Below are 21,641 nucleotides of genomic sequence, written 5' to 3'. Positions count from 1 at the left end.
CTGGGCTAACCGGTGCTGATGTACATTTTTCTTCTTCTGAATGTTTCTGTGAGCTTCAGGATCTTTCAGAATTTCAGATTCTTGGTCTAAGCAGAGTCTCTTTTTGTCTTGCAGCTTCCACATGAGAGAAACAGCTGTTTCTCTCATCTAGCCCATTTTGCAAAACTATGAAATGCTTTGCTTCAACCAGAGAACTAGCTTCTAGCAATATTCAAGTTTCTTTTGGGGGAAATAATTAGTCTATTTCTGTGCTCATATCCAGTAGCTTTGTCTCTGGTGAGATGTCAGGTGCAGCAGAAGTTGTGCAACCTTTCTCCGTTACTTGCTGTGACTTTTACTGTGATTGGACTTAAGGCATTTTGACAGTTTGTATTAACTGTGAAGAGTCTTTTTTAAAAACAGAGGGAACGTTTTCTGAATTTACTTTTGTCAACACAAATTTGGTTACCTGTTAATGCTATTGTTAAAATGGCTGTTCTGAACTTAAGAGTAGCCACGCTGGCACAGACTAAAGATCCAGTGCACCCCAATGTCCTGAGCACAGTCAAAAGCAGAAGCTTAAGAACAGCATAAGAACAGGCAAGCACATAATAGACTTTTCCCCAAGTACTTTTTCAGTTTACAATAAATGATTTCTTATCAATTAATCTATCCAGTTTCCTCTTGCAGCTGCATAAACTTCTAGCATTTACATCATCGTAGGGCAAAGAATTCCAGTTTAATTATGTGTTGCATAAAGACCTGCCTTCTTTTGATTTGAACCTGCCTTGAGGTGTTTTATTTGATGCCTCCTAGTTCTTACATTGGAACTCGGTGAACAAGTTATTGGCTCTACCCCCCCTTCATGGTGCCCCTTATGTTATAGGTTTCTATTATATCTCCTCTCAGTCACTTTTTTATTTTTTCCTTAAGCTGAAGAGTCCAGGCTTTCTTAATTGTTCCTTGTGAAGAGTGTGTTCCATAGCTGTAATCATTCTGTTTGTCCTTCCCTGAGACTCTCATATTCTTTGTGCCTTCTGAGAAGGAGAACTGCACACTGTATTCAAAATTCAGGTGAAACATAGATTTAGACAGTGGCATAATCATGTTCGGTTCTGTTTTACTTTCCTGATAATTATTAATGTTTGTTTTGCTTTTGCTATTGCTACTGAGCATTAAGTTGTTCAGAGCTCACTTTTTAGGGCCTGTGTTTTCACCAGAGAAATCCGTGCAAACCACAGTACTTTTGACACAGTTTGTGGAGCCATAGCTCTCTCTAAACTTTGTTTACTTGGGAAGGCAGTTTTACAATTCTTGTTTCATTTGGGAATCTCTCCTCCTGAAAAATGTGTTGTGTTATGAGAGCCACGGTTACATGTGGCACACCTCTTGTAGAGGTAATGGGTAGGGAGAAGAGGTAGAGCAGAGGGAGCTGCACTTGAACTGCTTGAGAGCTGCAGGCTGGCCATCCCTACAGTGGTAGTGTCCTAGAAGCATCAGAGTTGTGTGCAAAAAGGGAAGTGGGACTTTTCTTTTTCTTTAGAAAAGAGGGGGATGATAGCTATGCTTCAGTTAGCTTGACAGATTTGGAAGCTGCCATTATCTCCTTTTATATGAGGGCACAGTTTTGTGCTGTGCTAGTAGCAGCCACTGCTGTATTGTGCTTTAATACAACACAACTCTTCCTGTTGAAGTGTTGTCCAAGCAACTGAAGTTTTTTGTACCTTAGTATTAGCAAACTTGTGGGAGGCAGAGTGGGCCAAAGAAAGATGGAATCTTTTGGTGCTGAACGATAAAAGGAAATGTTATAGGATGATGGTCTTAAGGATATAAGCAAAGTTTGTAGGGAGAAATAGCCTTTTTTGTTATTAGAACGGTTGATGGAGTTAGGAGAAAACAATTAAGCTTTCAGGCATACATGTTTTTCAGGTCTTGTGAACATGAAAGCTTGTTTGTTTTCTCTAATAGTATCAGTTGGTTTAGTAATAGATTATCTTTTCTTACAAATGTAGGCCGATCATTTCTTAAGTGTTTTGTTCTTTTGATAATTTGATATCAGTCTGCAAAATGTGGATTTGTAGTCTAGAAGGGATTGTGATATGTAAATTGATCAGCATTCTGTGGAGTTTCTAAAGACTTTGATTTTTAAATAAAACACTTTTTAAATGGAGATCTGCTATAAGTCATAGTATGGCAAGCATGTGCAAGCTATTAGTGAATAATGATCATTGGCCTTTTGATATGGAGTGTACCCAAGGAGCATGAGTATGAAATATCTACCCATCACAAAAATATGCCTAAGCCTTTAGTTTGATGTTGCAGTATGTTGCAGTTGCTGAACCGTTTCTTTAAAACTTGTGACAGTAGGGCAGGTGATGGTGAAGATAAATTTTCAAAAGGACAATAAATAGCTTTTCACTGGTCAGCATTTTCTGTGGGAGGAATTACATCTTTTTCATGTCCGGTATTTATGGCATCCTTTGCTGCAAGGTAGTTGTATAAATCATATCTTAGTGTCTTGTGCAACCGGAAGAACGATGCACTGCATCTGGCTATAATTAAAAGTGGTATCTGAATGTGTAGCACTCGCTCTTGAATTTAGCATCTTCAATTTGTGTTTTTATGCCCTTAACTAACAATTTTCTGTCCCCGCTTAGTTTTGGGTTGTTTTTTTTCATTTATTTTTTTATACATGGTTATTAAAATTCAGGAGTTAAGTAAATTGTGAACTGTGTTATTAGGGTAATATCTTGGATGAAGTCCAAGGACCAAGTATAGTTTAAGAAAAAGGGGAAAAGAGGAATTAGTGACAAAGATGATGAAAACCTATTTGACCTTAAAATGGGGAGGAAAGGGTTAATCATTCATTCTGTTAGTTTTGTTAAATAATTCAATGCAATTTGGAAAGAGTGCAATTTACTGATATACCACACTGAGGTTTTGCAAATAGATGACAGGGGGTGAAGGGAGAGGGAGGAACGTTTTACCAATTTATTTATTTTCTCTGTTAGATTTACCATGTTTGGATCTTACAGGATTTATCAGGGAGGTGGTTTCCCTGGTGGGATAGGCTGCCTCATCCAAAAGACCCTGCAGACCCTTACACTAGAGCCTGCGTGAGGAGAGGCAGAAGTGCAGGAATGGACAGAAGTACAGGGCCAGTATGCAGCTGATTATGAAGCTGTAGTATCATTTGCCTTAAGGTTTACTATCCAGGCAAGTTTCTACTCTCATGGTTTAACCCTTAACTGACTGATACTAATTGAGAATGTGTTCAGGCTCATAGATGGCTATCAGAAGTGTATCTGCTGACCATCAGTGTATCTGATGATAAAGCATCATTTTGTGCAAGTTTTCAGGGTACTAATCAGGCTTTATATGCCTTTCAACACACAGCTCTGCCAATTCACTTCAGTTCTAACCCTTCATTTCTCATTTTGGTCTTATCTCTCTTTTCTGTGAAAATTCTGAGTATTTTTCGAGCAAAGCTGCATTCTGTAAAAGTCTTATTCATGTCAGGATATTTAGTCTTTCTTTTATCTAGCACCTGGGGACAACTGCATCAAGTTGACCACAGTCCAGACTCTCACCGAGAGAGTTCCTGAGATAATTTATGATGCACATCACAAAAATGTGAGGAAGATCAGTTAGAGCAGCCATCCTGAGACTAGTAGCTCTTCTAGTTCTAGTACAGCACAGCATGAGGGTTATGTTTCTCACCATTTACAGTGAGCCCTGTGCTTTTGGTATTTGGACCAGGGGGCTCCCATCAGATTACTAATCCTGGCTCTCCCTGTCTTTTAGGAACCCCATTTCATTTTACTTTGCCAAAGGAGGGTGATGTCATTCAGCCCTTGATGAACGTAACACCACCGCTTATTGGCCAGCTTAAAATGGAGCCCAGAAGACACAGCACACCAATTGGTGAGTTTGACCTGAATGGCCCTGTTCTGCAGTGGAAGCCTGTTTGGAAACTTTTGATTCTTGATGCAGGAGGATAACTTAAACCCAGTTTGGCAGAAAACATTGCATTCCTATGAGGAGGGGTCATCATTCTCCACTGTTTCCTCTTTATGTTCTCTCCTTGGTCTCCAGTGAAGGGGTTTGCTCCCTGAGTAATGGGATAGTATGGAACATGTCTTCCTTGAACTCATTGCCCTCCCAGATACACCTCCATTAAAGGATGCAAAAGACCCATCTGATTAGTGAAAAGAAAGAGTTTTAAATTAAAAGATGATTGTTCCCAGTATTCATTATCTTTTGGCAGGACTTTGTCAGGCTCACAAAACAGCGGTCTGGATTTGCTGAATAAAAGAAAGTGTATATTTTTTTGCTTTAGTAATAGTAATGTATGCTGGTCACAAGCTAAAGATGGTATCTTTGCTGCAGAACTTTTATGCTTTAGAGCTCTAGGATGGCCAGACAGGAATTTCCACTACTGCACCATTGCTAGTAGTGCATACAGTGAAGCATCTTCAAAACACAACTGGGACCTGAACCCTGGCGCGGTGGACCACAACAGCTACTCTCATTTTTACTTTTTTCTGTTTTCCTGTTTTCAGTGGATGATAATTGTCCAGACAGCACTATAGCAACTAGTGATGTAACAGCAGAGGGCACAATGGGGACCAACAGTGTCAATGTAGAAAGTGCAATAGTATCAGCAGACGTGTTGGAAGTATGCGAGAAAGGAGATTCCGGTGTGGCTCCTGATGCTGATGGGAAACTCTCTCTGCGAATGAACCTTGTAACCCCTTTGAACGATGGGAGTGAGGAGTCCCTGCCATTCAGCTTGGAAAGTAAGAGAATGGAACCTGGGAACATAGAGGTTTTGCCATATCTCAGCCCTAACTCAAAACTGCTCAGTGGCATTCCCTGAGACTGTCTCAGAGTCACTTCTGAAATCTTTCTCATTTTTCTTTTTGGGCAGTGTCACTTAAATTTGTTTCTCTGTTTCTGCAATGCTCTAAGCAAGGATGGAGTGAGAGGAGAGGCCTCTATTGTGAGGAAAGGTATTTCCAGTAGACTAAAAATTATAATGTACGGTGACTGGCAGCATTCCTGGACAGGAACTGAGTTTGTTTATATTGAGGAGGGAAAAGATATTAAAAATATAATCTGGAGAAAAAAGTTTTGACAGGGTTTTAATCAGAAGAGTAACATTCAGTGTAGTATTCTAAAACTTGTACAAGCTCAGGACCATGATGAGAAGTTGGGAGAGGAAGCCTAGATATCTATCTTCTCATGACAGTCAGCCTTTCTAGTTGCTGGGAGTGCATGGGGGGGGGGGGCTGGAAATGGGAAGGAGAGACTGTTCAGGTGTGACATTGAATTCTTCCTCCCTTCCCCCTCTTGTTTCAGAGCCTACAGCCAGTGAAAGGAAAAATGGATCCTCTGCTGTTGCTGGGGCTGTTGCCAGGTAACTGAGGCTTGTTGCTATGCAGAAAGGATGAATACAAAGGTCTTTGTAGATCTTTTTCTGCTCATTACCAACAGCAGGGAAAAAAAAAATTAAAATGAGATATGAAGCAGGGAGCTCTTTTAAGAGTAGTCATGGCATTAATTCCTTAGCTCTTGCAGTGTGTTTTGTATACATAAGCATGGATATAAGGTTAATGCCACACATGCTGTTCTGCTATAGACTTTGTGCTTCCTACTAACATCTTTATTTTGCCCCCTTTGATTATAGTCAAAGCATAAATTTGTGTCTCATTCAGTCCAAAGTGCAATCTGCACTATCCACCTCTTAAATTTCGAATAAGTGTTTTTCTGCTTTCTTTCTGTGCTGCACAATTTTCTGGAAGGAATCTCAACTCCTGAGGGTTTTGAAAGAGAATATTCTTTTTGATGTGAGGCTGATAGAAGCATAACTAACCAAGTCAATGGTATACTGTAATCACAATTAACATGTTGACCAACATTTAAGTGTTTCCCTTGTTCTTTTCATGTGTATTTGTTTATCTGTTGCCTCGCACTTAAGAAATAAGGTTTTGGGGGCAGGCTGACTGCAGTGTACTGTATTTGCACAGTGCCTAGCATTGCTGGTTTTGAGGAATATGGTTTGTAAGTAATAATAATCTGAGTCAGAAGATAGGGACTTATAGTCATCTGACTGAAGTATAAGGGTTTGAAGCAATGATAACATTCTGAAATAAACTCAATATCTCTTGTCACAGGATTGCATGCTGGATGGTAATCATGTCTCACTGTTGAGAATGGGTGGCCTTTGTAGGTACAGGTTGAATTTGATCTCTTAGGGTCTGCTTTATAGCTGTCATTCCCAATATTTTTGCGGTGTCATGAGGATCCTGACAAGCCATAAACGATCTAATGGTGTCCCCTGGTGGTTATGAAAGGTAGTGGTTGGTGAAATTCATGATAATGCTGATATTTTCCACCCTATGTTTCCTGGAATTTCTCGATTGCTTTTGGCTGTGAGGGTTTCTGAAGAAATGACAGAAATGCTTATGCAATTGCAAATTGTTTCTTGACCTTTGAGACTGACCGTCTCGATCTTTATTCTGTGACTGTATAGGTCAACAAACTCAATTTTAATACCAGTTGGATTTGTTTTTTTCCAAGTAGCTAGAGAATTTTATTTTTCTGTCAAGGAATTTTTCTGTTCCCTGATGTGTGTGGTTTTTTGTTTGTTTGTTTGTTTTCTTAATCTGCACTGCTAGCTCCCAGAAGTCATCATCTGTGTTTAGTCGTGTTTGTGAAGTTCGGCGAGAGGATGAGGCCAGAGGCCATGGTCTTTCCGCTTCTCCATTTAGGTAACTACTCAGTCTTTGCCTGCCAGTCCTGGTTGGACTTACATGCACATGTGCATTTCCTATGTCAAAGAAATTCCACTAGGTCACAGCCTTTGGGTGACTTAGAAGGTTGGGGACAACAGGGTAAGTAGAATCAGTACTGTATGTTTGTCTTTGTCTCATATGGTAAGCAGACTTATCTTTTTGACTGAGAAGTGATGTGATTGCAGCTGGCTAATATGCTTAGATGAAATCTGGGGCTTGGAAGAGCTGACAGCATATTTAGAGCTGCTTCCATGCCTTTTCTTGCTCCTGTCCCCAGATCTTCTGACCTGTTCTGTTTGTTGCTATTTCTGCTATTGTCTTCTCTCCAAGGCTGTCAGTTTTCACTGTGTATGGTTGCTTTTAAAAGGACTGTACTGCTGCGTAGCTGATAGGGATAAGGTTGCTGGCTGGAGTATTAGGTGTAGGAGTCTTTTACTTCAGACTCCTCCAAGTCTCTCAAGTACATGAGGGAAGCCAAATGGTTACTTCTTAGTATGGCTCAGTATACGATCCCATGTAATATCTGATAATGCTGTGACTGGGCAGAGAAATTCTAGTGAAAACATGGGATGGCATTCATATTTATGTTCCTGCCTTTTCTCCCCAGGACTGGTTATCATTGCTTCAAGCCAATGGAATGCTGGAGCAGACTGTAGCACCTTCAAGGATGGCATGACTTCCAGAAGCATTTTGCATAGTTGGTGCCTGATATGTGGAGCATAGGTTGCTTTAGTAATGTTTGCAAAAACTTTAGAATTCCTAGTTCTGTATAGGTGTCAGCCATTCTCCTTGCAGCCAGGTGAATCAGTTGAGAGATGTCACAGGTTTATTTTATACTTTGAAAGCTCACCAAGTGAGTTCTTTACAGTTCTACAAAGCAGTTGAATGACTGCCAGTTTATCTTAAAATGCTTTCACTTGAATATTGGACTTCTTGCTTTTTTGATCATTAATGTTGATCTGTATGTAACTGGTTTGCAGGGGGAATCTATTCAATTTTCCTGGCACACAAGAAGATAAGGAACTGTGTAAAAATCCTGGTGACTGGCAATGCCAGCAGCACAAGGCAGAGGACAGTGGTGGACAGGTCCAAATTTCTCAGCAGTTGCAGCAGGACTACAATCAACAGCCTTCTCATGCAGAGGAAGTTGAATCTATGGAGACTGGTATTGTAAGCGGTCAGACAGAAGAAGGGGAAAGAATGCCAAAGAAACCAAATAAGGCTGTGACAGCTGAAGAGAGGGCTGAAGGCCAAGAGAGGTGGGCGAACACCAATAATAAAGGGATTCAAACTGCAGCAGATTTTGCCCCAACAACTGTTACAACAGCAACACAAACGGCAGAAGAACTTTGTGGGCAGGTGGAAGTGGGAACTAGTATGTCTGGGCAAAGACCTGACCGACAAGATGCAAACATCCAAACTGAGGAGAGTGGGGAAAAGCTTGTGAATGCCTCTGGAGAGGACACAGACTCTCTGCACAGTCAGGTGGGATGAAGGTTGCTTGTATTTAATTTTACTGCTTTAGACCAGTTAAATATTCCCTCAGTCAGTAAATCACTTAGGGTAGTTTTTCTGACACGCAGAAAAAAAGAAAAGAAACAACTTTAAAATGTTACTATCACAAGCTTTCCTGTGTGAACTTTACACAAATGCTAAGATAGCAGCACTTGGTGGACAGAGTAAGTCTGGGAAGTAAATGTCTCCATATTTGTTTTCCGGAGAAATGTGGTAGGTGGTTTTTTTTGGTGTCCAGATATGGTTAAAGCTATTTAAAAAAAAAAAAAAGCACCTTCTGTTGGTTGGAGGTAGAAGTTGCAGGAGATTTTGAATGAAGGGTTTGATGCCTCTTACTTTGCACCAACCAGCTTTTGACAGCTTATTCTGCCACTCCATCCAGTGACAATGGATAAACACCCTAGGGGAGAGCTCCTCCAGAGAAACCCCTTCAAGTGTCCATAATAAACTGTCATCTTGAAATAAGTGCAGAACATTCTAACAAGGTGAATAACTTCAAGTTAATATATCAGAAAGTTTGCATACTAGAGAAGAATCACTGCTTCAAAGTTGCAGTTTGCATATTTCCATGTGACCATAAGGACTAGAAAAATGGTTGTTTATAAACTTGAATGCAGAATAGTGCATTCTCTGGTAAATTTGAGATTAGCAGGGCCATTAATATGCAGTGCAACAGTGATGTGGTGTGTCTGAGGGCCCACTGAGTGAAAGCAGTATCAGAAGCCATACTAAGCAAGTTTGCTGTTTCCTCCTTAGACCACTGTGATTTTCCCCTCTTCCAACCCCCCTTTCCCCTCCCCCCAAGGCAGTCATCAAAATGTGTTGTCTGGTAAACTTTAAACAGTTCTCCCCTGTTCAGGGTCTTTCATCTTGTTGCTTCTAACATACAACAAGATGCAGATGCTGAAAGGTTCTTTGCTGCAGTACTTGAGCAGCACCATTTGAACTGTTTGTTTCTAGTGCTTGCTGACTTAAAGCTGTTGGGTTATCTGTTTCCTTTGACACCCAGTGTAGATGTTTCTGAACAATTTTTCCAAAAGTAATTGGGGTTTAGGAATGATAACGTGGTGAGTGTGAGAATCTAGAAGAAACTGTCCCATGAGAACTGGACTACCAAGCAGATCCTGTTTGTATGTAGCTATCTCCTGATAATATGGCATGAAAAAAACTGTGCTGCAAAGTATCTCTACCCAGAGGAAATTTGCTTTTGATTGTGGTCTGTTTTGTTCTTGATTTATTCTGTTATTACAGGGAGAGGAGGAATTTAACCTTCTTCATCCACCCAGAGGCCGGGTTCAACATCGCCACATACGAACTATTCGAGAAGTACGCACTGTTGTTACACGTGTCATCACGGATGTTTACTACATAAATGGTGCAGAGGTGGAACGAAAGGTAGTTGAGGTAAGTTCTTGTTTCCAGGGCTAAATGTAATGATATATTGGCTGAAAAACAAAATGAATTCAAATGCGAATATGTTGTGGCTGCAGAAAACAAGAATTGAGTGAACAAGCCAGCCTGCTGAGGGGGTAACTTTTCTCCATCAGTGAACATGTAGACTATGTAGTGCATGTTGAAAGCTGTGTATATGTTGCTGGTGTATTTCATACTTGTTATTGTATTCGGAAGACATTCTGTTGTCTTTTTTTCCTGAAGAAGAAGACTTTATTATCCTCTTCTAATTATTTTGAAGTTCTTGGGAAGGTTGTCAGAAAAGAGATTTCAGAGTGGGCAGAAATTCTGTTTGGTCAGCAAAAATCGCTTCTACCTTTTAAATCAAACCGTGTAAGGTAATTTTGCCTTCTAGCCTGTTCTGCAACTCAGTGGCACTGAGAATGCCCCTCTCTACCTTTGATCAGTCTAGACTCTCTCTCTGGGTGGTTATCATCTATTTCATGAATGTGATTTCAACTTCTCTGCACTCTTGCATGGTGATTATAGCGCCTCCATCTAACAACCATTTGTCACCTCTCTTTTCTCATAAGGAGACTGAGGAGCCTGTAGTGGAGTGCCATGAGTGTGAGACTGACACATCCTCCTCTAGAACTGCAGTGGGCTCATCACTGACCTCAGGGGACCTTGGCGATGTCAGCTCCTTCTCATCTAAGGCCTCAAGCCTCCACCGTACATCCAGTGGAGCAAGTAGTGGTCACTCTGCCACACACAGCAGCAGCAGCTCAGGGCGAGGAACAGGAGCTGTCAAAGGGAAAGCGTGCGGGACGGAAACCGGAGAGTTTGCTTTACCCATTGGCAGAGGCATCTTAGGAAAACTAAGGTACCAGCAGAGCTTTGGGAAAGAAAGAGTAGATATTTTGTAGAAGTGAACAGCTGACTTGGGTGGAATGTGAAAGCAGGGTAGACCTTAAACCAAGAATTTTCTGGCTTGATATACAGAAATGAGGACATAGTCTTTGCTTTCCCATCTGTTCTTCCTGAAAGGGTAGAGGTTGTTTTCTTGTGATGCATTACTTTTCCTAAGCTCTTGATGGTTTAGCAGTGATGAGGCAAATTTTTTGTCCAGTTGTCAAATCACAGTGAAAACTGGGGAGATCTAATGAGCTGGCAGCTCTTTTCCGAACAGTTAACTGAACTAATTAATTCTCTAGTCCTAGGAAAGGAGCTGGTCAGCCAGCGTCTCCTCTCAGGGTTAGCCAGACGGGAGTGCTTCCTTGTGAGGAAGATGAGGACTCTATGCTTGGCGCTCGTCAGGGTGGAAGAGCACCTGTGACACCTCGTGGGCGAGGAAGAAGAGGCCGTCCGCCATCTCGAGCAACGGGAACAAGGTACCCCGAAAAAGGAGACTGTAATCTAAACTTTATTGTCAAGGAAGAGAATGGGGAGCTGGTGTCTTAATGTGACGGAGAAAAAGGAGTACAGAGTATTTCAGGAACTAGTTTTTAGAGGCAGCATGTAGCAGCTGCAAGCATCTCACCCAAATATTCTGCACCTAGTAGCTGCTTTTCCTGATCTTTCTGGGGCTGCTTTTGTCTTTTCTACAGAGATTTAACTGGATTGCCTGGTGTGGAGGATCTCTCAACTACAGCATCACCCGAGGAGAAATCATTTATTCGTACAGTTCGCCTGCCAGATGGAGGGGAGAAATCTGACACTGCTGGCTTCTGTGCCTTACGTCGAAGTGACTCTCCAGAAATCCCATTACAAGTGGTGGCTGGTCCTTCAGACTGTGCAGATTCATCCTCTGGAAGCAGCTTTGTGGGCCTCAGGGTTGTAGCAAAGTGGTCCTCAAATGGCTACTTCTATTCTGGGATGATTACTCAAGATGTTGGGGCAGGAAAGTACAAGCTGCTCTTTGATGACGGGTATGAATGTGATGTGCTAGGAAAAGATATTTTACTCTGTGACCCTATCCCTCTGGAGACTGAGGTGACTGCACTCTCAGAGGATGAGTACTTCAGTGCAGGTAAGAGCAGTATTCGAGCTCAATCCTTAGCTTCTCTGAGCTGCTGGATCTAATGGGAGATGGACGCTTGTGCAGGAGGATGAGAAGCCTGGATGTAGTTGGTTAACAACTGTCATTTGCTGTCTTGTCAGGTGTAGTGAAAGGACACCGGAAGGAGTCTGGAGAGCTATATTATTGCATTGAAAAGGAAGGCCAGAGGAAGTGGTACAAACGGATGGCTGTTATCCTGTCTCTGGAACAAGGAAATAAGCTCCGGGAGCAGTTTGGGCTAGGTCCTTATGAACCTGTCACCCCCCTGACCAAGGCAGCTGACATCAGCCTTGGTAAGGGGAGACTGCGCTGAGCTCCTGTATGTAGTTTGAAGACCTCCTGTTCTGCAACTTGTGCGTTTGAGATCTTTCTGTTTCCTCATCTGAATTATCCGTATCTAGATCTTTCTGAGTATTCAATAATGCTTTCAGAGTTGAGTGGGAACTACCTAAGAATTGAGCTGAGCCAGATCAAAGGTCCATCTAGCTCTGTGCACTGCCTCAGACTGCAGCTTTTCTGAATTTACCAGGGGAGATTGAACAGAGAGAGCACAGGGAGACCCAGTTCCTCTGGCTATGGCCCATTAGACAGATTCTTCCATGTAAAAGAAAACCTTTTAAAACTTAAGGGAAGGGCTCAGGTGGGTGTAAATACGAAATTGAGAGCAGAACAAAATCTGATGTGCTGTTTGGTCTAGACTTTATAACAAGATCTTTGAGATCCTTTTCTTAGTGTGTCTTGCCCAGAGAGTTAATGGTGTTGGCTAGCTTGTGGAGTTGACTAGGTTTTCACATGCAACCTTACCACCTTACTTGGTGTTTTACTTTCTCTTTTTTAAACTTACAATACAGCCTTCAGTCTGCTTCTCTAGATTTAAGCCATGAGTTTTGCCTTTGCATTATACTTCAGGTTGTTTCTTCTTCACTGTCTATGTTGCCTTCCCACAATGTGATTGTTTATTTCGGGTTCTGGCCCTTTTCCTGCTTACCTCTTCTACAGATCCTTACACTCTTTTGATGTGTGTGGTAATCCACGTGCAATACATTGTGACATATGAACTTTGTTTCTTTAAGACTCTAGTGCACTAAGTGCAACCGTTTAATCAGCTTTTGATTAAAAACTACATGTTGTCGTTTATATATATTACTAGAATACTGTCAAACACAATAATAATGTGTCCCTAAAGACAGACTAGTCCTTTCTTCTATCTACAGTCTGTGTGAAGGTTCTTGGGTTGCAATGGATCTGAAATTTTGACTGGCTAATATCCACCACAGCCAGTAGGGTGGTGAGCAGGTACTTCTTCCCAAGAGCTGGCACCAACTCCTTCAGGCACTGTTTATGGATTATTTTGTGACAAATACTTTGATCCTGCAGTTCTTGGTGTCTGATAATACTGAAGTGTCCTTAGCCTCAAATTCCTCTACATGTATAACCACCACAGCTTTGTAGTTACTTTAAGCACAGTTCTAGTCCCTGTTTTCTTCAACTCTAAATCCCCTTTCCCATTCAAGTCTCCTATTCCTCTATCCTCTGCCCCTGCTCCCACATTTCCCGACTTCACATTTGTCTCGGTACAGATATTGGCTATCAGTTTGGATTGAAATTGTTTCTTTGCATTAATGTGACTGGGCAGAAAGAAATCTAGAAGCGTTACAGGAAGTCAAAGATTTGCTCAAACAGAGAGGAAAAAAAAAGGCAGAAAAAAAGTGATGTTAACAACTGTTCTGGGTAATGAAGTAACTTCTACATATCAGTCTACTGATGCAGCAGGTTAGCCAAACTTCTTGTAGCTAAGTTTTCCTGGCTTGATTTCTGTGATCTCAGCAGAGTCAACTTTGGCTTTCTAAAATATCACCTAGCCTTTCTAGACTTCTTACTTCTTCAACTTAACACGGCTTTTCCTCTATATGAATTTGTGAGTGAGAACAATGTCACTCATTCAGCCTCTATACAGAGTTGCTGAGCTTGGGGAGCCACAGGCAGGTGTACAAGTTGGTGCCTCACTAAGAGTGAAAGCCACAAAAGCAAGTTTTAAGATGTCAGTTGCACTGTAATTCTTTTCCATATTCAAGCTCTTACCTTGAAGACAACACTATTCAGTTTAGTCCTTATTCATCAAAGAGTTGAACTGTCTTGTGTTTGCTGCTAATGAAAATACTTATGTTGACAGTTGTCTTGGAGCAACTGATGTGCAGGTGTTTGCTTGTGTCTCTATCAAATGGCTGGCAGTATAAGTCAAGCAAATTGTGTCATGGGCCACATGCTGTGTACGCCTGCTTTTTAAGTGACACTGTGTGCAAGAAGAACGGGTATTTTCTTTAAGAGGGAACACAGGTGCTTGCAGATAGATGACTGAGAGTGACGAGCTTCCAAGATAGTGATGGTTGCAGTGCTCGCTTACAGTTGGTGGGAGGCTGCTATGATACTGACCGTTCAGCAGTACTGGGAGGAAGAGAGACTGGCAAGATATAGGACCTGAGAAGAAAGATGTACATGCAAGATTTTCTTTTTGCTCTTTTCTGTCAGAGGGTGATAGTATGTGCCTGCTAGGTACTACTAAGTTTAGCCATCTCTGGACAGATATGTAGGATGAAAGATTATGGAGTTAGGTGACAGCTGATGACTAGTCTCTGCATACTGTGTTATAGATAACCTCGTGGAGGGGAAGCGGAAGCGACGTAGTAACCTTGGGTCTCCCAGCACTTCCAGCAGTAGCACAACTCCTACTCGTAAAGGGCTGGAGAGTCCACGCATCCCACTGGGAATGCTATCTGGGAAGAGGAAACTTGTTGCCTCTGAAGATGAGAGATCCCCGGCTAAACGTGGGCGCAAGTCAGCAACAGTAAAGCCTGGTGAGAACCTTGTTTTCTGCTCTTAAACTTGCAGTCAGCCTTTTTTTCCTCCCTGATTGATATTTCTGTAATTGATCTTTCCACTTCCCATAAGCCAAAAGCAGAGTAGATTACCTCTTTGCCTGGCAGGGTTTGAGACTGATTCTCCTTGGACGCGTTCAGCAGCCAGAGTTGCTTTTAGCATAATTTGAATACTTATCTGCAGTCTTTTCAGTTCTGTCTTTTGGAAATGTCCTTTGCGACATACTGTTCTGACCTTAATGCTGTGATTTGCCTCTCTCCTTGCTCATCTGTTTAGTCAGTCCTGAAACACTTATTGCTGGGAAGGGCCCCTTTGTTTCAGGACGCTGACAGACTGGCAAACACTGTCCCGTTAGTCATTCAGGCTATGATTTGAAGATCCTTTGCAACCATAAGGGTAAAAGACCCCTACCTAACCTAGCTTAAGGCTGGCTTGATTCTGTCTCCCTCTGTCTCTCCTAGTAAAATAACCAAAACTGAACATAATCTAAATCCTTCCCAGGGTCTTTCTACTGAACCTGACTTTTGAGACTCATGGTGCTTTTCTCTCTCTCCACAGGAGCTGTGAGACCAGCAGAGTTTGTGAGCACCTGTGAAAGTGTAGATGCTGTAGACCCCCCAGTACTGGAGGACCATCATGGCCCGTTGCCCCACAACAAGACCCTCTTTTTGGGCTATGCCTTTCTTCTCACCATGGCAACACCGAGTGACAAATTGGTCAATCGCCAGAAACCATCAGATGGTCCTGCAGGGAGTAGTGAAGAGGAAGAAGGTGAGATCAATCTTCCTCGTTGCATTTCCAAGTGGAACCATGTGGCTTTAGGAAAAAGGCTGGATGCTATTTGATCAGGCATTTGTGTGAGTGCCAGTTTTTCCTTTTTGCTGCTTAGTCCAAGATGTATTAGGCACTTTGAAGAAAGGAGCTAAAACTCAGACGGAAACGTAGCAAGCATCGATGATGATCACAGGGCTGTTCAGGAAGTTAAAAAAACATGTGAAAATCGGTGAGATAGGAAGACTTGGAGTAGTATAATTTGAGAAGGAAGGTTATCAGAGATACAGGATAGTGCTGAGAACCACAGGTCTTAAAAGCATGGATAGGTTGTTCCAATTTGCTTTTGCTATGGTGGTGTTTCGTGTAATGAACTGCAGCATGATGAAAGCCACAACATGTTCACTTGGCTAGTTTGGCCAGTGTTGTGCTCCCCTTTCTGCTGCCTTTTTTTGGAGTCTCCTGAGGGTTTCCTCTAGATGTTCTTAAGAGAAAAGGTTGGGGTCTGTCTTGGGATGGGTGAGGGCTCTGTAGACTGAGGGGGGTATGGATATGAGCATATTATAGCCACAGATTTAACTTTCTATTTCTGCTCTAGAATTTTTAGAGGTGACTCCATACAACAAACATTACATAGCACAGCAGCTGCGAGCAGGAGCTGGCTATATCCTGGAAGACTTCAATGAAACACAGGTAAGAGCTTGCAGAGTGGTCTAGAACCATAGAATCACAGATTAGTTGAAGTTAGAGAAGAGTATGAGTATCTTCTCTATGTCCTTCCATCAGATACTTATACGCATTGATAAGATCCCCTTTAGCTTTCTCTTCTCGAGGCTCAAAAATCCTGGTGCTCTCAGCCCCTCCTCACATGTCAGATGCTCCAATCCGTTAATCATCTCAGTGGCCCTTTGCTGGACCTGCTCCAGTATGTCTGTGTCTTTCTTCTACTGGGAAACCCAGAGTGAACACAGTAATCCAGATGTGGTCTCACCAGTGCTGAGCAGAGGGGAAGGATCACCTCCCTTGACCTGCTGTCAGTGCTCTTCCTAATGCAACCCAGCATGCTGTTGGCCGCCTTTGCTGCAACAGCACTTTGCTGGCTCATGATCAACTGGTCATCCAGGAGGACATGGTGGATATATACACACACACACACACACACACACACACACACGCACACCTGTATATCTATACACATACATATACATACATGACATGGCAATTTACTATCAAAATTTAATTTCAGCTGCTTTTGCAACTTGTAGTGGGCCTGCCTAACCCAGCAGTTAATCACCATACAAAATGGCAGCGAAGAAGATACATATGCGATAAATTCAAATGACCTGTATAAAAAAGATTTAAAAAAAGAACATGGGCCAATTAATCTGAAAGATCCCAAATAACTCTGCCAGAAGACTGAGCCACATTGCAGCTGGTGAAGAATTTAATGATGATATTTTAGTTATACCAATCAGTAATATTGTTTTCTATAAAACAAGTTTTTTCAAATGTGCTACTGACTTTGTAAGAACAATCCAATTTGTCTAATAACTGGAACAGACTATCCTTAGTGTATACAAATAATTTGACCTAGTCCTGTGCAAAATTCTAAATTTAAGTAAAAGTGACACTAAATGAAATTATTGGTATCCAAATAAATCTGGTAGATGAAGAGCTCTATCTGCAAATGTACAATCCTGCATTCATGGGCATGGCCCTGTATGGATGGTGTTTTGGTGGTTTTTTTTTTCCTTCGTCAAAACCTAGGGAAAATACCATAAGGAATTTAGGGTAATCAATGGCATTTGGAGGTAATATAGAACAGGAAAGTATTAAACTGTGTTTTCATTGTTATGTACAAATCTAGATTGTTTGATTCTCTATGCTCATTTGAAGTACAAGGTAACAGGTTAGATAGTATATGATACATGTACATGTGAAGAATGTAGGCACATATGTACAGAACCTTCATGTGATGCTGACAAGAATTTACAAGTAATGATGGCTCCCAGGGTGAGCGTATTAATTTCTGCTTGGTTCAGTCAAAGTCTTTTCCTCTAGCTATATAAAGAGGGCATATAATAGAAGGCAAAACCAGAACAACATCCTACAGACTGCATGGCAGATGATAGATTTAAGTTTGGGTTTTGGGGGGTTTCTTTGTTTGTTTGTTTTTCTCCAAATCGGAAAGTAAGGTTCAGATTTTTGACAGAGAGGATAAATTGCCCTTAGAGCAACTTGCCCAAGCATCTAGAGGATTTTCTAGTGACTAGTCCCAGCCTAAAAGATGAATCTCCTCCTCTGTCTCACCTGGAAGAAATAGGCAAAAAACTCTGCCTAGTAATTTTTGTATTATGCCTGTGTACTGCATGGCTTAGACTAGGTGGTCATTATAGTTGCTTCTGATTTCAGGATCTGTTAATCTAATTCATTTTTCACAAAAATATGGCTGTAAAACTCCTAGTTTTGATCATTTTCTTCTTTAAAGGGTTTACTGGCAGGATACTTTCAGTGCAAGCACTACATCTCCTGTTTACATGTCTTCTATCTCCCCTGTAGTGTAATGCAGCATATCAGTGTCTTTTAATTGCGGACCAGCATTGTCGAACTCGGAAGTATTTACTGTGCCTTGCCAGAGGGATCCCTTGTGTGTCTCATATCTGGGTCCATGACAGCTGTCATGCTAACCAGCTTCAAAACTATCGAAATTACCTTTTGCCAGCTGGTTATAGCCTCCAGGAGCAAAAGTTGCTAGAATGGTAAGTGCCAAATAACCATGATCTGAGTGCACAGGCTAAGTAAGGAGAGAGAGCTGTTAGCTTGGAAGGCTCTTGAATACTTGCAAGGACTGAAGGTGTCCCTAGTACTGCTCCCCATGTTTTCTTTTCCATATGGGAACAGCGCTCCTACCTCTTTCTTGGTTTTACAGTGACATCTAATGCAAAGGTAGAATTGGGTGCCATATACAAAAAGGCAGTCTTCTGGGAAATATGAGAGGGGGATTTCAATCTCCTCATGAGAAAGATGTAATTCAGGCAAGACTTATCCCATCCTTGCCTGACTCTTCTAATTGCTCTGATTTGGAAAAAAGGGGATGCCACTTCCTTCTCCTCTTGCATATTTTGAAACCAGCTTCTGCATTTTCTGTGGAATCTAATCCAGTAGGTTTGCTCTGAGAGAACGTCTGTCACATCAAACTCATCCGGCAAGGTAAGGGAAGTTTGCAAATCCCTGTGGGCTTTTGTGCAGGAGAATGATGCCTGCCTGCTCAGCCCTGTCAAAGCTGAGGCATTTTGGATATGTACAGAAAAGGTGGCTCAGGATTGGGGAGGAGCTTAGCCTAACTTTGGATTTTTGGACCCTGCATCCCCTCCATGTGGTATTTCAGGTCTAGTTCTGTTTTCCTATCTATAAACAGAGGATAGTTGCTCCAGGTATTTCAGGGGAGCGGTAAGAGGACAAGTCATTGCAAAATATTCAAGAACCCATATGGGAGCCAGTCAAGTGACCAGATAATGGTCCCCAAATGAAGTTCCAGATTATACAGGATTCCTAGCAGTCTGCATCTTTCTTCTTTTTCCAGGCACCCCCGAGAAAACCCGTTCCATAACTTGAAGGTTCTCCTGGTGTCAGACCAGCAGCAGAACTTCCTGGATCTGTGGTCTGAAATCCTCATGACAGGGGGAGCAGCATCTGTTAAACAGCATTACTCAAATGCTCACAACAAAGGTACTCATTGGCCAGTCTCCCCCCTACCCCAGTCTCTCATGCATAGTAGCTGGGAATCCTGTGCCACTGTGGTCTCTAGTATAGTCCTAAAACCATTTAGGATGGCTTATGAGGATGTCTTTAAGAATACAGGAAGGCAAAGTGTGGAGCAAAGGGCAGATACTAGTTCTCTGCTTGAATGTAATCTAGGAGATGCTTCTTTTCCAGATAAACATATGCTGAAGTAATTTAGGATGTGGGCAGTCGGCCTCCAGCCTATGTTAACAGGGAGAAACTTAGTCATGAGTTGCTCCCAGACCTTCTGTAGGGCACTAAAATGTCTCTTGCTTGTCCCCCTGAACTCCTGTGTGCACACGCAACTGTCTCTCCCTCTCCACATGGGATGTAGGCCCTGGTACTCACAGGCTGAAGTCAAGCTCATTATCTACTGCCTGTAATGTTGGCTACTAATGTTGAATTTCTGTTAGTTAATTTCTACCTGGACTAGAGGGACTCCTTTACTTACAAGGTGCAGTCTTGCTGTAGAGCATGTCTGTACAAAGAGAATTCACTGGCTAGGAATGAGAGGAGATGGAAGAGAGATTTGGAGTAGTGAAACACACTGATCATCTGCAGCAGGGAAGGTCCTTTTCTTTTTCTCACCTGACAGATGCCTGTCTTTCCTCCTGTGCAGATATTGCTTTGGGTGTTTATGACGTGGTGGTGACTGATTTTTCCTGCCCAGCTGGTCTCTTGAAGTGTGCAGAAGCATTACGGCTGCCTGTTGTGTCGCAAGAGTGGGTGATCCAGAGCCTTATTGCTGGGGAGAGAGTAGGCTACAACAAGCATCCGAAATATAAACATGACTATGTCCCCCACTAAACTGCCCTTTGCCCTGCCCACCTTCTGTTGTGCAGACTGTGTTTTAATCAGGTTTTAAATGTTTGTGTAATTGAACAATGTGCATGGATTACTGTATATAGTTTTATTTGCTGGACTTTTATGATGAAATAAATGTTGAATCTCTTGTGGTAGCTGCTGGGGCTTCTGACTTATCTGAACTTGTCCCAGGGTCTTGCCCAGAGAAGGAGGCAGAGGGAAAGAAATGCCTACATTTCTCTGGGCTGAATAACACTAATACTCTCCTATTTTCTACAAAGATAGACAGCAACACAAAGGCAGTTATAAATGGAAGGAAAGATGATCTCATCTGACAGGCTGTATGTGCAGAGAAGTATATACCTATGACCAAGTGCAGGGCAGCAGCAGCACTTCTCTTTCTTTGTTGAAAGAATGGTATGTTTAGTAACCCCCCCAGCTTGTTTTTGATATTTTCCAGGAACTTCAGCAAGATGTGACTGGTAGGAATTTCTAGAACAAAGTGCCATTTCATCTGGGCTACCTCTCTTTCTCCTATCCTGACCGTATAGGTATTAACCTGTCTGAGTGCAGACTGGCACTAAGTGGAGATATAAACACAGTGACCTAGAACAACTAAACTGATGGAAGACTGAGGTGCAAAAAGTATGTAAGAGTAAGTGCCATGTGTATTTGTTACAGGGGGTGTAGGTAATGGGGTTAAGCCATCTGATTCTGAGCTGCTGCATTCAGAGTCAAGCATTTAAGATAATCATCAGTCAACTGATGTGAGGCAAGAGCTCAGTTTGAGAACCCTTTACCCTATGAGTACTGTATGCTAGAGGTATACTCAGGCCTCCATCTGGCCTTGAACACAACTTTTAGTCCTCTATTTCAAAAGCTTAGGCTTTTCTTGATCTAGGCTCCCCCTCGCCATCCCCAGTCATTTCCTAGATCAGTCATCATTTGAGTGACTCACCTTTTGAGTAAGCAGGCCTGTAAATCCAATGTGATTTTCCTGCCCCTAACTTCAACATCCTTCCTCCAGTTTTTAGCTTTTTCATGGTCTCAGGATTTTAAACTTTGTACAGTATAAGCCTACCAATATATACAGTCCTACCATGAAGGACTATAGCATATAGAAGATGACAGATTTCTTATTTGACTTTCTGTTGTTACTGCTTCTTTCTGACTGAGCATAGTGGATTTTCCCTCAAGGGCACCTGACTTTCCTGAGAGCTGCAGCTTAGGCAATTGTGAAAATACCAACTCCTCAAGCAGAAAGCCTGTTTCCTTGTACCTTGGTGTTCAAATCAGAAAACATATTACCTGCCTGGAGGGCTTTTTTGTGCCACTGGCCCAAGCAGACTTTAGTCAAGATAGTCTGTCTGTTATCCCAAAGCTAGTAAATCTGTTTTCCTAACCTACAAAAAGTTTCCTCCAGCTACTGCTGTGCTGCTCTAACACCTCTGCTCTTTAGTGCAGACATTCACAGTAGTTTACATATTGCAGACGCAATATGGATTTATTTTGATTCAGTATGATAGTCGCTAGGAGCATTCTAAATAGTCTTGAATGAAAACAGGGTACAGCTATAGTAGACATCATAGTTAAGTTTTGCCTTATTTTAATTCTAGCATGTTTTTCTCCCACATAATGGGCTTCATACTTTGAATAAGGCAAAG

At 42.0% G+C, this 21,641-nt stretch overlaps 1 protein-coding gene across 7 annotated transcripts in view; it reads left to right on the top strand.

The window, feature by feature from the left end:
* The window catches only part of TP53BP1 (tumor protein p53 binding protein 1), a 36,064-nt gene extending 15,932 nt beyond the window's left edge, over nt 1-20,132 (top strand). For 4 of the 7 annotated variants that reach the window (XM_067305887.1, XM_067305885.1, XM_067305884.1 and 1 more), the window contains 16 exons: nt 3,784-3,903; nt 4,542-4,778; nt 5,341-5,398; nt 6,660-6,752; nt 7,757-8,261; nt 9,543-9,695; nt 10,277-10,566; nt 10,898-11,074; nt 11,291-11,712; nt 11,844-12,035; nt 14,394-14,597; nt 15,178-15,390; nt 15,989-16,083; nt 17,950-18,149; nt 18,974-19,119; nt 19,793-20,132. In XM_067305887.1, the coding sequence (XP_067161988.1) occupies nt 3,784-3,903; nt 4,542-4,778; nt 5,341-5,398; nt 6,660-6,752; nt 7,757-8,261; nt 9,543-9,695; nt 10,277-10,566; nt 10,898-11,074; nt 11,291-11,712; nt 11,844-12,035; nt 14,394-14,597; nt 15,178-15,390; nt 15,989-16,083; nt 17,950-18,149; nt 18,974-19,119; nt 19,793-19,980 (3,293 nt within the window). In that variant the 3' untranslated portion in view covers nt 19,981-20,132. The remainder of the gene's footprint in view (nt 1-3,783; nt 3,904-4,541; nt 4,779-5,340; nt 5,399-6,659; nt 6,753-7,756; nt 8,262-9,542; nt 9,696-10,276; nt 10,567-10,897; nt 11,075-11,290; nt 11,713-11,843; nt 12,036-14,393; nt 14,598-15,177; nt 15,391-15,988; nt 16,084-17,949; nt 18,150-18,973; nt 19,120-19,792) is intronic. The other 3 variants (XM_067305886.1, XM_067305888.1, XM_067305889.1) reach the window with 3 other exon arrangements.
* Nucleotides 20,133-21,641: the final 1,509 nt, after the last annotated feature.

Source organism: Apteryx mantelli, chromosome 15 (assembly GCF_036417845.1).
Source record: "Apteryx mantelli isolate bAptMan1 chromosome 15, bAptMan1.hap1, whole genome shotgun sequence".
Lineage (NCBI taxonomy): Eukaryota > Metazoa > Chordata > Aves > Apterygiformes > Apterygidae > Apteryx > Apteryx mantelli.
The sequence above is the reverse complement of the archived record's forward strand: the minus strand, read 5'-3'. Positions and strand labels throughout refer to the sequence as shown.